This window comes from Alligator sinensis, unplaced genomic scaffold (assembly GCF_000455745.1).
Source record: "Alligator sinensis unplaced genomic scaffold, ASM45574v1 scaffold1122_1, whole genome shotgun sequence".
Lineage (NCBI taxonomy): Eukaryota > Metazoa > Chordata > Crocodylia > Alligatoridae > Alligator > Alligator sinensis.
In genome coordinates this window covers 892346-905808 of record NW_005842467.1, presented here as the reverse complement: position 1 = coordinate 905808, position 13463 = coordinate 892346, and the positions used below count along the sequence as shown (strand labels likewise).

At 40.5% G+C, this 13463-nt stretch overlaps 1 protein-coding gene across 1 annotated transcript in view; it reads right to left on the bottom strand.

Moving 5' to 3' along the window:
* The window catches only part of DTHD1 (death domain containing 1), a 39354-nt gene extending 29745 nt beyond the window's left edge, over positions 1 to 9609 (bottom strand). Inside the window, exons 1-3 of the mRNA XM_006030847.2 lie at positions 9423 to 9609; positions 1592 to 2411; positions 144 to 474 (exon numbers count right to left, since the gene is read on the bottom strand). Coding sequence (XP_006030909.2) covers positions 144 to 474; positions 1592 to 2411; positions 9423 to 9609 — 1338 coding nt within the window. The remainder of the gene's footprint in view (positions 1 to 143; positions 475 to 1591; positions 2412 to 9422) is intronic.
* Between the last annotated feature and the right edge of the window lie 3854 nt (positions 9610 to 13463).

The window sequence follows — 13463 nt, the reverse complement described above, 5'->3', positions numbered from 1 at the left end:
TAGCATTGGCTACCCTACCAAAATATAATTCATGTAAGGGAAAATATTACTAACTAATCACTGTTTTAATTGGAGAATTCACCAAACTTATCTGCAGAGCCACAACTAGTACTTCTATGAGACTCTGATAAGAGTTTACCAACCTTATGGTTTCCCTGGTATCCTTCCAAGGAAATGGGAGGTAAGTAACTTGATTGAAAGGTTTTATCAGTCACTTTCACCAAAATTTCTCGATAATTGCTTCTGAGCCGTGCAGTGAATGGGATTGCAATGATGATAGGAAAAGGGATTCTTTTCTCATAATCTAAGCACTCAACACTGATGACATTGCTGACCAGCTCTTCAGAATCATCCACCACAAGGGAACTCATGTCATTGATGATCTTGCATACTAGATTTTCTAAAATGATGGAAGGTGCTGTAATATAACAGGCTACTTGTTGTTCATTGTTACCACTCGCTTCCACTAGAAATCTGCAGAAAAATATATAGAGTTCTCCTTTGGACTATTTTGTTTTGTTTTTGTTGTCTTATTTCGTATGAAATACAAGAAATCAGGATAGACATCAGGAGGCACTACTTCACAGTCAGGGCGGCTAGGAGCTGGAACCAACTTCCAGGGGAAGTGGCGCATGCTTCTACCCTGGGGGACTTCAAGAGGAGGCTAGATAATCACCTAGCTGGGGTCGTTTGACCCCAGCATTCTTTCCTGCCCATGGCAGGGGGTCAGACTTGATGATCTGATTAGGTCCCTTCCAACCCTACCAACTATGAAATTATGGAAATTAACAGACAGGTTTAATATATTGACATAGGAAACATTTAAAATCAAACCAGCCATATCTTCTTGGGTTTCTACATGAGAGGGGAAATTCATTAAAAAAAAGCTTGTATTTACTAGCAAAATTGTATGTCTTTTGCTGAAACATAATTAACAAATTATTAGAAAGCTACCTAATTTGGGGGCCTGATTTATGACTCACTGAACTCCAATGAGAGTCTTTTCATTGACTAGACTGGACTATGACTCCCTATGATTTAGAGATTTTGTAAAATCAGGAAGATACATTAAGGTCTTCACAGAATGCCAAAGACCTGTTAAATACATACTGGCCTTTATGTAGACTGAAACTTGTTCTGCACATGCAAGATGATTTTCTGTGCACACATTGGCGATGCATAGGGGGTGCATGCAGGTGCATGTGCACCTGCTGAGATTAGCAGTGCACCTCCTGCAAAAAGCACCACCAACACTGCCAGCAGTGCCTGTGGATGATCCTCGATTGCCGTTGGACTCTGCGGCTGCTGCCAGTGGTGTCTGCGGGTGGTCACTGACCACCAGTTGGCACTCGCCACTCCCCCCCCCAGCAGCTCTGCTGCTGCCTGCGGAAGCTCACCGTCCACTGCCTACTGCCACCATGCTCCTGCTGCCAACAGCACCACTACCAGCTGTGGGAGCTCGCTGTACCTCCACCCCCACCCCCAGCCTCCAGGGGCATGAGGCATTCACGTGTGTACATATAAATGTGTGCTTGCCAATAGGCAACTTATGTGTACATATTTTTCTTCCACTGAAGTAGACTGTACTTACTGTTTGTTTATTGGTTGCCTCAATTGTTGCTCTTCTGCTGAATCACTTGTAGAGAGAATCACAGACGGGGTATCACATGTACTTTCTGACTTTGCACACTCATTTGTATGAACTTGGTAACTTCCAAAAATATGAATTTTCTCCTTTTTGCTATATTTTTGATTTTCAGATGAATTCTCTGTTGGGTTCTGATCTTCACTTTCCATCTGCTTTGAGGATTCTTTGCTAACTACTTGTTCTTGTTTAGGATAAATCATTGAATGTCCATGAAAAATACCTTCGAATTTTTGAGGTATTGTGTTGTCTTCTCCATTGTTCCCAGGAACTTCTTGAAAACCTTCATCAGGACATCTCTTACTAAAAGATCTCAGTCCATTAGCTTTCTCTTTTCCATTGTAATCTTGCTCTGTAAGCGAATTCTTTATTACCTCATGTTCTGCATTTTCATTGAGCTTTGGGGGGTTTATGTTTACTGTTTCTTCTTGAGCAGATATTTTTTCACTTGATAAAACAGATTCTATTTGCACTGCTTTATTTTCACTTAACTGGATTTGGTGATTGTTCTGATGTTTCCTTTCCTTATCTGAAGTTATCTGGTCTGACTGACAGACACTAGATCCTTTCTCATGCTGTGTTTTTTCTCTTTCAAAATTACATCCATCTATTTCCTTGGAAATATTTTGAACAGTTTGAGCCTGAGATTTATCATTATCTCTGCAACTAATGTCATACAGTTTCTTTTCCATTTCATGAAAGTATGTGAAAGTATCCAGAAAAAGATCCCTTATTTTCAAAAGATAATCCACAAGAGTGATTCTCTCTAGAAAAAAAACCCAAAGAACTATATGAACAAATTTAATGTTGCTGGAAATGTAAATAAAAATTTGAAAAACAAATCTCAACACATACGCAAAGCAGCCCACACAGTTCTATAGTGATCTGAAAGTAATGTGCGCATAGGAAGTATATTGGATAATATTGTTTCTTTGCTTTGATTTATTGTTTAATATGTAGAAAGGCATATATTTCATTTAGCAAAAGTAATTTGATTGTACAGCTATGATGCCATGCCTCTTTGTAGTCATAATTAATACTATTCTAATGAGAAGAGAGCAGTAGTTAGCTGTGTTAATTGAAGCCAGGCAGAAGGCAGGGTAGGATAACTTATTAGAGACTAGCTCATGAGTTAGTATCTAAAGTGTCATCCTGCCCTGCCTTTTACTATCCTAATGATCAGGGGGGGTGTCTACATGTGCACTTTACTGCGCATTAGACTAATCTAATGTGCATGAAAGAGTCATCATCTACATGTGCACAGCAATTACTGCATAGTGGATTAATTTAAAGTACTGTTTGTTAGTACCAACAGACATAGGTAGTAGAAAACAGTGCTTTAAGCTAATGCACCAAAGCACATATGTAGACCCGAACCAGGGGCAAATTGTTCCCAGTCAGCCCAGGCAGCAAGGGGCCCTAACTGTTGCCTGTCTAGGCCCCAAGCTCTAAGAAGCAGTAGGGAGAGCTGTCCCTGCTCCAGGGGCAGCTCTCAGCCAAGCTGGGACAGCTCCTCCCTACATTCCCCCAAAGTTGGGGCTGACCCCCTCTCCCACCCATACTCCTTGCCACTCAGGGCTGACAGTCCAGGGAACCTGGAGCTCCCCCTGGCTACTGCAGATGGGTAGAACAGGGGAGGAGCAGCCCTGGACTAGGCTGTTTCTGTCAGGCTCACTTTGGTCGCACATGTAGCTGTGCACCTGGGAGCAGTTTAATGCACTTGAATTTACTACATAGTAAATTCAGGCATATAAATTGCATATGCAGACACGCCCAGGTAGTATCAAAATTCTTAATGATAATCAGTGCAATGTAAAACAGAAAATGTTTGGCATCCTAAGTCTTATCATATCAGGAGCAGGCTAAGACCAAATTTTAATTACTTTCTCTTTTAAAATTTAATCTTGCAAAACTCTGAGTACTCTGCCTTTCATTCAGCAAAGCTATTTAGCACATGAATAGTCTCACCTAAATGAATGGGACTGCATATTTGATTAAAGATAAACATCAACAGGATCAAGCCCTAGGGATTGCCTCTTTCTTAGATCTGAAATTATTGGTAAAGTTGTGTGTATAGAAACATGGATTGGCTATTATCTCTAATGTTTTACCCTAAATAGAAAAAAAAATCCATTTGATCATTCCTGATTTGTCTTGTCTTATACCTTTTCCTGGAAATTCTTGTGAGGAAAACACTGTTCAAGGATTTCACATATATCCCCAAGCCTTACATTAGCAACTCTTAAGTTGTTAGAACTGTCTCTCTTCATTTATTACAGTCATTACAGCCCTCTAGGTGGATTTCTCATCTTGTTTCTGTTTACTACAATGTAATACTGACAGGCTTGATTTAAAGATTAAATCCAATGCGAGTCAGTGTAAACAGAAGAGTCATAGAAAAGAAATGCAATATGTAGCACTTAGTACTTGCAAAGGAGAATGAGAAAGAAGGATAGGACAATATTTCTCAAAAGAAACCATGACTCATATCCACTCCACCTTCTCTCACACCTATTGAATAAACTGGGTAGGAAAATCAATACCTCATTGTTTTCTACTTAGAAAATAATTACATTATATATGATGTCATGGGGTAACTGTAGTTTATATAGGCCTTTCATTTAAATCCTTATCAGTGCTTTATTTTCAGTACAAAAAAAATACACTTTAGAATAGAATTTGCTATATCTATTCCGAATCTGGAGCTTAAACGTTTGCAAAAATTGGAAAGAATGTAATTTTTGCAGTTACCATAGCATTTAAGTGGATTTATTAATTTCTGAATTTGAAAACACATGCTGTTCACATTTTCCATATTTGACAACTATATCATTGCTATTAGGAAGTTGTTTTTAGTAAAGAATAAGTATTTCAGAGGGTGTACAAATGTCTGAGAGAGAGAGTAAGTAAATGGAAATAATGTGCTATACAAACCCATATTAGTTGAAAGGTATGTTATTATAGGACCAAATTTTGCACGTTGTTCAGTAATGGAAATCTGAGAAAATATCTGACTCTTTTAGTTATTCTGGATTTAAAACAGTGCAAGTGAGAGACAAATTTGGTTGATATCCTTTACAACTAATATAATCCCTTTTAGCTATGTTTGACCTGGGCAAGCTACATTGCATTTAATGAAGTGACAAGGACAATTCCAAAGAGCTTGTGATTAAGCCAGCGTGCTTTGAGTTCTTCATAGAAGGTCCGTTTTAGATAGAGTTGTAAGTGGTATTTTACCTGCCCTTACTTCATTATCTATACCAGTAGTGGTGTGCAAAGTCAGCCCTATTCAATTCAGATTTGGCCTGAATCAGGGACAGTGTTTTGATTCATTGATTTGGATCATTGTCCCTGTTCAATTCAGCTGAATCTGAATCTGAAGATTTGATGCTGATTTGGACATTGACACAACTTTAAAAGTTTTTTCTACATACCTTCAGGTAGCAGGTGCAGCTTGTGATCACTGCAATGCTGGAGTGTCCCAGAGGAGTGTGTTATGGGGCTCTCCACATGCTTGGCGGCAAACCTGGAAGTAGACCGGAAGTACTTCCAGGTCTGTCAGGGAGTGTGCTGGGCCCTGCCCTGTGCCTCCCCAGATCAGCAATTGGCCCCAGGTACCCCCCACCCCCCCTGACCCAGGAGGCACCAGTTGTTGAAATGCATGGGAGGGCCCCCCAGTGCACTCCCTGGCAGACCCAGAAGTGGACTGGAAGTGCTTCTGGTGCCCTTCCCGGTCTGCTGCTGAGCACGCTGGGGAGGCCCCCACACTTCTGTGGGACACTCCATGCACCCAAAAATCACAGCACTCATGAACCCCTGCTACCTAGAGGTATGTAGAAAAACATTTAAAGTTGTGTCTATGTCCAAATCTCTGAATCTTTCCAAATCTCTCCAAATCGATTCAGTGGGTTATTCAATTCGGAGAGATTAAAAGGTCCTCTGATTCAATTCAGATTCAGAGATTTGGCCTTTTGTCCCATCAATTTCTAGGGACCATAAAACACTATTGATTCCTGACTCAATACTCCTTAAATAGTTGCCATATTTGTAACCTGAGCAGTAGGTGAATAAAGTTGTGGAGTTTACTATTGTTAACAGATTAGGTATTTTTAAGTATATTTATCTTGATTAGTAACATTAACATCCATCCTTAGAATTCTGGGTAAGCACACTTAATAAAACTGCACTTAATTCAGATCAAGGCTCAGGATCATTTAAATTTAATATATATCAATAATCTGTTTGGGAAGAATTAATTTGAAAAAATACCCCATCAGGATTCTGATAAGGGAGGTTTCTAAATGGCTTCCAGACATCTAATTGGGGTGAATTTGACTATTGTTCCACCAGTCCTTTAATATCATCATGGGTTCTCTGTCAAGACTTTAGAAAAGAAAGCAGATTAACATGTGGCAGCAAGAGATATAGCCCATCTCTGCTACTTATGTCCCCTGTTATTTTTCATAGAGGGCAGACTCTAAGGCATCTGTGTAACTAAGATTTGGATGAGGAATTGATCCTTCACCTGGATATTTGGGATTTTCTAAAATTAAATTAATTTTAAACATCTGTTGGTATTCTGTATGGCACAGTCCACCTGATACACACATTTGGACGTATCTAAAAAGCAGACAGATAATCAACTATACTATGATATACTTGACATCACAAAGAAGGGGACAGAGCTGGACACACACTTGCTTCATAGGGTTCCATCAACTGGCTAACAATGCTAACAATCAAGTGACAAGCTGACAAAGTTTATGAAGTAACTTTGTGACCCTTTAAATAACCTGGTTACCAAAGACTATTATTAGGATCTAGTGAGAGGTTATTACAAAAGACACTGCTTTGGTTTCTCATTATATTAGGAACTGTCTGAAGGCATCACAGGGTGTGTACAAGTATTATATTTAGATTGATAGAATTAAGTTTAGTCTGGTAGAAATGCTATGTATGCAAGTGTTCACAAAGCTTAGTCAGGTCTAAAAATAGATAACTGATAGGCCAGTTTAATGAACACTCATACAGTTTTCCTATCAATAGGAGTTCCCTCGCTATTCTCCAGCATCCCAGTATGCATTGCTCCTACCCTGCCCACCACATGCAGGGAGATGATTTGGCACTTGGGCCATGCTCCACTGCTCTAGCTGAGGCTTGAGCAAACCCTGCCTCCTGGCTGTCTCAGCAAAGAAAACCCAACCCTTCCCCACAGCCTTGCTTTGCACTCTGGGCTACAGGGAAACATGAAGAAGCTTAGGAAGATGTATTCCCTGCACATGACCCAGACCCCTTAACACCCAAGACCCTGGGCCAGATCCTCACACCTCCAAGACCCAATCCCAAAGTACACCGAGAACCACGTGCAGACCCAAGCACACAGACATAAGGACCACCAAGACTCAGACACAGACCCAAAGACCCAGAACTCTAGCACTTGGACAAAGACCTCAAACCCCACAACTGAAGATCCAGATACAGCGCCACACAGGCCAGACCATGTCACAAACCCACTCTGAATGTGCAGGATCTACTATGTGTTTTAGTGTGGGGGGAGAATGGAAAGATTGAAATGGGCTGGCAGGGAGATGATCCCACTGAATTTGGGGCTTGTGGGTGTGTGGCCCACTGTCAGAAGACGTTTGAGCCATGTAAGTTGAGGGCAAGGGTGGGTGTTATCAGTATGATTGTTGTCCTCACCTACCCAGTGACATCTGGACCCACCATGGATGCCCAGATTCCAAGGGCACCAACAAGCACCATGGCAGAGCCCAGCTTCTCTTCCTTTGCTATCTACAGCAAGGGACAGAACTGGGCCATGGAGGAGATGAGGGATCTTCTTATCATTTGAGGTGAGGAGAGGACACAGGAGCAGCTCTGCAGGAGGCACCACAATAAAGAGGTGTTCTGGTGGCTTGCTTAAGAAATGAGCGTGACCACAACTGCAAATGAACTCAGTGCAAGGCCAAAACCAAATGGATGAAGACCCAATTTAATTGTACTTGTAACACCAACCAGACCTTCGGAAAGATAAGGTACACCATGGTGTTCTATGAGGAGCTGTTCCACATCCTCTCAAGATAAATATGTTTTCACCCTGCACACCTATGCTATCACTGGGGAAGAGTTGAAGCTGATGGCAGAAGTCTCAGTGTCTACATGTGTGGCCCTATTAGGCCATAGCAAACTAATTAGCTCCACCATAGGTTAGTACTTGTAGACATAAGTACTATCCTATGGCAACATTCCTTAGTGTGCAACAACACACATGTAGGTGCTGACAGGGCTGGCTGGGGCACAAGGGTGCTTCAGTGCACGGGCTACCTGCTGTCTAGCCTCACACTGGAGCACCCTCATGACACAGCCAGCCTCTCCACAGCACGTTGAGCTGGATCAGAGCAGCCCCAGGCTGGCAGGCTGCCAGCCAGGGCTGCTCCAGTTCAGCTCAGAGTGCTCTGATCCTGGGTGTACATGTAAACATGGCACACAGGAACAATAAACTCTGGTGTGTTTCAAAGTTTCATAGTAGCTAGGGTCAGGAGGGCCCTGAACAGATCATCTAGCCTGACCCCCTGCCACAGGCAGGAATGAATGCTGGGTTCACAAGACCTCAGACAGGTGATCATCCAACCTCCTCTTGAATATGCCCAAGGTAGGGGCGAGGACCACCTCCTTGGGAAGCTGGTTCCAGATTTTGGCCACCCTAACTGTAAAATATTGCCTTTTGATCTCCAACCTAAACCTATTCTCCATCAGCTTATGACCATTGTTCCTCGTCACCCCAGGTGGTGCTGGGGAGAAAAGGACTCTGCCTATTTGCTGTTGATCCCCCCTGATGAGTTTGTAGGCAGCCACCAGGTCCCCCCTCAGCCTCCTCTTGCTGAGGCTGAACAGGTCCAGGTCTCTCAGTCTCTCCTCGTAGGGCCTGTCCTGCTGCCCTCTCACCAAGCGGGTGGCCCTCCTCTGAACCTTCTCCAGGCTGGCCACATCCCTTTTGAAGTGTGGTGCCCAGTACTGGACGCAGTACTCCAACTGCGGCCTGACCAAAGTCGCATAGAGGGGGAGTATCACCTCTCTGGACTGGGTTGAGATGCACCTTTGGATGCATGACAAGGTATGGCTGGCCTTGCTGGCTGTGGTCTGGCATTGGCAGCACATGTTCATGTGTGCTATGCACCAGAGTTTACTACATCACATTAATTTCACATGTAGACATGCCTTTATCAGACTAGTCTCACAGTCAAATAAGGTAGCAAAATAATACACTAAAATGGGCCCCAGATTTTCATAGACAATTATATAATCTCCGTTGATGCCTAGAAAACTTCCTCTTGCATACATAACAGGGGCCAGATAGTTTGATCTGGCTCAACTATGCGGGATGAAAGGCTAGCTGAAATCCAGCCCTGAATTTGGCCTTTCAACATTTTCTTTTTAAAGCCACAAAAGAAAAAAAATGTAGGATAAAAAAAAAAATTGCATGTGCTTGGGAAACTTTAAATCAGTTTATGGAAATGATTCTAAACAAGCAATGAATTTTACATAAAAATCTCTTATTAGAAAATGAGAAAATTACACTGAGAAATATTTTAAAATAAATAACACAATAAATATAATATTACAAAAATAATATAATAAACACAAATCTAATATTATGTGGAAAAATATTGAGTTCAAATACAAGTCAAATATGAGTTCATGTGAACATCTAAGGGTAACATTTAACTTGCTATGTCCTTAATACATTCTCTTTACTGTTAAACTTGCATTTACTTGCCTTGACTTGAAACTTGTTTGTGTTTGTCATGAAGAATATTCAATATCTGGCAAGTATCTTTTAAGGTCTCTGTACTATGTTCCAGCTGTTGGCTAAGAGATCTGCTGAGTTCTTTAGTGAGAGAGAATAGTTTACGCACGTACTCCATTGTATCTTCGTTTTTCTGAAAGTCTCTTTTTAGAAGCATCTCTTTCAGCATTAGATTTAAATGCCAAATTTCCTCAAGTACTTGGCTTGATTTGTATGCAGCAGGTATAAGCTTACATTCAGAGGCTTCCATTTTAAATTTAGAACACACTACTGCAATTTCTTATATTCAGGATGCTACCAAAAGATTGCCTTCCTGGTTCTAATTGTTATTCTTTTTTTTTCTTTCTTTTTTTTTTTTTTTGAGCTCTAGGAGGTCAGTAGAAAAGTGTTGTGACTTAATCCAACTGAAAAACCAAGTTCTTGGCTCTGAAACTCTGAGTTGATGTTGACTATTAAAGAGTTACTAGGTGACAAAAAAGGAGTGGCTTCTCGCAACTGGTAATCTTGCATTGTAAAGGGAGGTCAGATGGTATACCATATTGACTTAGGAGTGTAAAATTGGTAAGTTACAGTATATAGCAGTGTATATAGCAGTGTTAAAGCATATAGCAGTGACTTTATTTTCATCGTCACTGAACACTTGTAGCCTTTATACAGTTCAATAGAAGTTGTAGGTTCTCTACATTTATAAAATTGGGCCATAATTTTTATTTTTATATTTGCACTATCAAATATATATGGTATATCCCAAGGAATGAATTGAAACCCTTCATACAAACTAGCATTAATTATTAAAATAAGCCCCTACTCATGCTGATTTAGTACATTTCAGGTTAATCTACTTCTTTTGTATTTGTGTTTTATGAGTCTCAGGATATTGCAAAGAGCCACATATGTTTTGACAGTTGGATATGATCAATATCCAAAATGGTAACATTCAAACCACCATATATAAGAAACTAACAGACCAGCATACATATCTACACAGAACCAGCAATCACCCTAAACACACCAAGAAAGCTGTAATTTACAGCCACGCTCTCCAATAATACCCTGATCATCACCTTACAAATCTCAAAAGGGCCTTTACCCAACAAGGACACTCCTCCAGACAGAGAGATATCATACCTTTGAAAGAGCCAGCTGGATACCATGTGAAGATTTGCTGCAGAACAAAAAGAAAAGCCCCCAAAATCACACCCCATTACTTATGACATATCACCCTTCCCTAGAACCTACACAGAAAATCCTCAATTGCAACCCATGCTAGAAGACCCAATTCTTAAAGAGATCTTTCCAGAACCACCCATCCTAGTCTTTAAACAACCACCAAACCTCGCTAACCTCATCACCAGAAGCAAACTCCATATGACACAAACCATACCTAATGGATCCAGATCATACCAGGACAAGAAATGCAAAAGCTGCCCATACATCTCCACCACCACCCCACAATTACCACACACCACAACAGAACTATCACCATTCCTGGATCTTACATCTGCACCTGCAGAAATGTTATACATCTCATCCAGTGCAGCAAATGACCTGATGGAAAATATGTAGGAGAAACCAAACAACAACTGTGCACCAGAAGGAACACACACCAAAAATCTATTAAAGACAAGAATACTCAACTACATGTGGGGGTATGCTTCTCACAGGACAATCACTCACTCTCTGATCTCTCCGTTCTAATCCTCAAAGGGAACTTAGAAAACACTTTTCATAGATGATCTTATGAACTTCAATTCCTAAATCTAGTGGATACAAAAAATCATACACTCAATATAGACATTGGATTTATGACACATTAAATCTACCTGACATCTGATTCACCAGATACCTGCCAGACATGACCTCTTATACTTTTCTTCCCCCCTCATTCCTCCCCTCACCTCCCTTTTTCCTGATTTCCAGTTATTTACTTTTTCACAATCAGCCTCTTTTCTACCTTGAATTACTAGTACTATAGAGTATCCCTTACTCACCTTTGGGGTTTTCCCCCTTCCTTTCCCTTGCTTGACCTTTTGTTTTCCTAATTTCTACCTATTTACAGTCTCACTGACATTCTATCACACTTTTAGCTTCTTTCATGCCTTGGAGATCTCAGAACAGCAAAGACTTCCTATGCCTCAAGAAGGGTGATTGTGCTCGAAAGCTTGCAAAGAACTTTTCTTCACCTACTCAGTTGGTTTAATAAAAGATATCACATCTACCCAAAGAACCTTGCCTGTCAATGAAAGCTAGTTTCTTTAGGAAATCTGTGGTATCTTTCAAATAGCTGGCAGTCCTGGGGAATGGAAAGCCATGCTAAAAACAGCCCTGATATTATCATACAACAGGCTGATAAGGGTAATTATACTGTTGTCATGGACAAAACAATATATACAAGTATCTGAGAGAGACCTTTCCAACAAAGAGTTTTAAAACATCTGACAAAGAACCCCATAGCACAATATTTTAAGGAATTTGATACATTCTTATATAAGCTACCTCTGGAAACATTTGAAAGGATGAATGCTTCCCCCTCCCATGAGTCCAAAACAGGCAGCTTTTTCTTATCCAAGATCCACCAACCCAGCAACACAGGAGGTCCCATTATCTCTGGTGTTGGTGTTATAGGGGAGCAGTTAGTGAGTCCTCAAGCCCCACTAACAGACCATGTAATAGCTGTACTTGAAACATAATGTGTATCATAAATATTTTTTATCATACAAAAGTGGAGCATACAAGCAACCTGTACAGTTTACCTGTTGAGTACTTCCTTGTATAGACTGTTGTTCAAAAGGCAGGTCAACAAAAATCACACTGAAGTTTAAGAATAAAACAAAATATCAGATGGATTTTCTCAGGATGAATTAGGTTATAATGGCAGTACTTTGAAGCACCACATAGTTGTTAATTGTTATTAAAATGTATAATGAATGCTCTGGAATTTCTGAAGAGAGCAGCCCTGTTACACCCAAAAGGAAGATTAAAAATCATAAAAGCTCGCTTGGTCAAGCTGAAATGTACTTCTAACAATTAAAAAGATATATGATGTTATTAACTCATTAGAAATGCCTGATGTTTCAGGGCTAGTTACTTAATACCCCTGTATTCTTCTACTAAAATATTTTTGGAAAAAGAAAATAACAAAGATTTTTTTTTTTAAAACATTATGTTATATATGTCAGTCTCCTTTATTTAGACTGGATGTGAGCAATTATCTCCTGTTAGCCAAAATTTTAGGACACATAAGGAAAGTTATGGAGAATAATACAGAAAATAATGACAATGGTATTCTAGATTAAGGGTCAGCAACCTGTAGCCCACAAAATGGATTGAGCCTGGAGATCCATTGTACCCAGCTTATTGAGTGGGGCTTAAGCAGCATTCAGTGGTATTCAGCACTGGGGGCTTTACTGTGACAGCTGAAAATTATGTCTGTGTGATAAAGTTTAAGATGTAGTGAGGCCTTGTATAAAGTAAGGCCTAGTAAATTTAGCAAAACCTTGAAGTAGTAAAGCCCTGTGGTGTAGTTAAAATTACCTTATCAATGGAATGCAAGGCTTGTACAGCTATTAGTCAGTCTAAGGACACTTGAAATAAAAGAAATCTGAGTGGTTGTACGTCATCAGAACCATTCAGAAGCTATAAATGAGCTGAAATATCTAGAAACCATTCTGAAAGAAGATACAGCTCTGTGAAAAAGATTAGTTAGCTGTTGCCTGGATCAGTGAGCCTGTGGACCTCAAGGAGCCCAAGAACTGCATTCCAGAGTCCTTCCCGGTACCTCTCGGACAACGCTGATTGGGGACGCCTGACTTCGCTGAACTTTGTGGAAATAGAAACTTGCTGTGTATCAGGCATCAGAGGGGACTGCTGATAAGTTGCCCATGTGAATTGCTTTTGTCTGTCATTGTTTGTCTTGTTACTATGTGTAGTCGTGTTTTTGTTAAGTCAATAAACCTTTCTTATCTTTCTACCCCTGACCATACTCTCAATCCCGAACCCTCCACAGGCAGC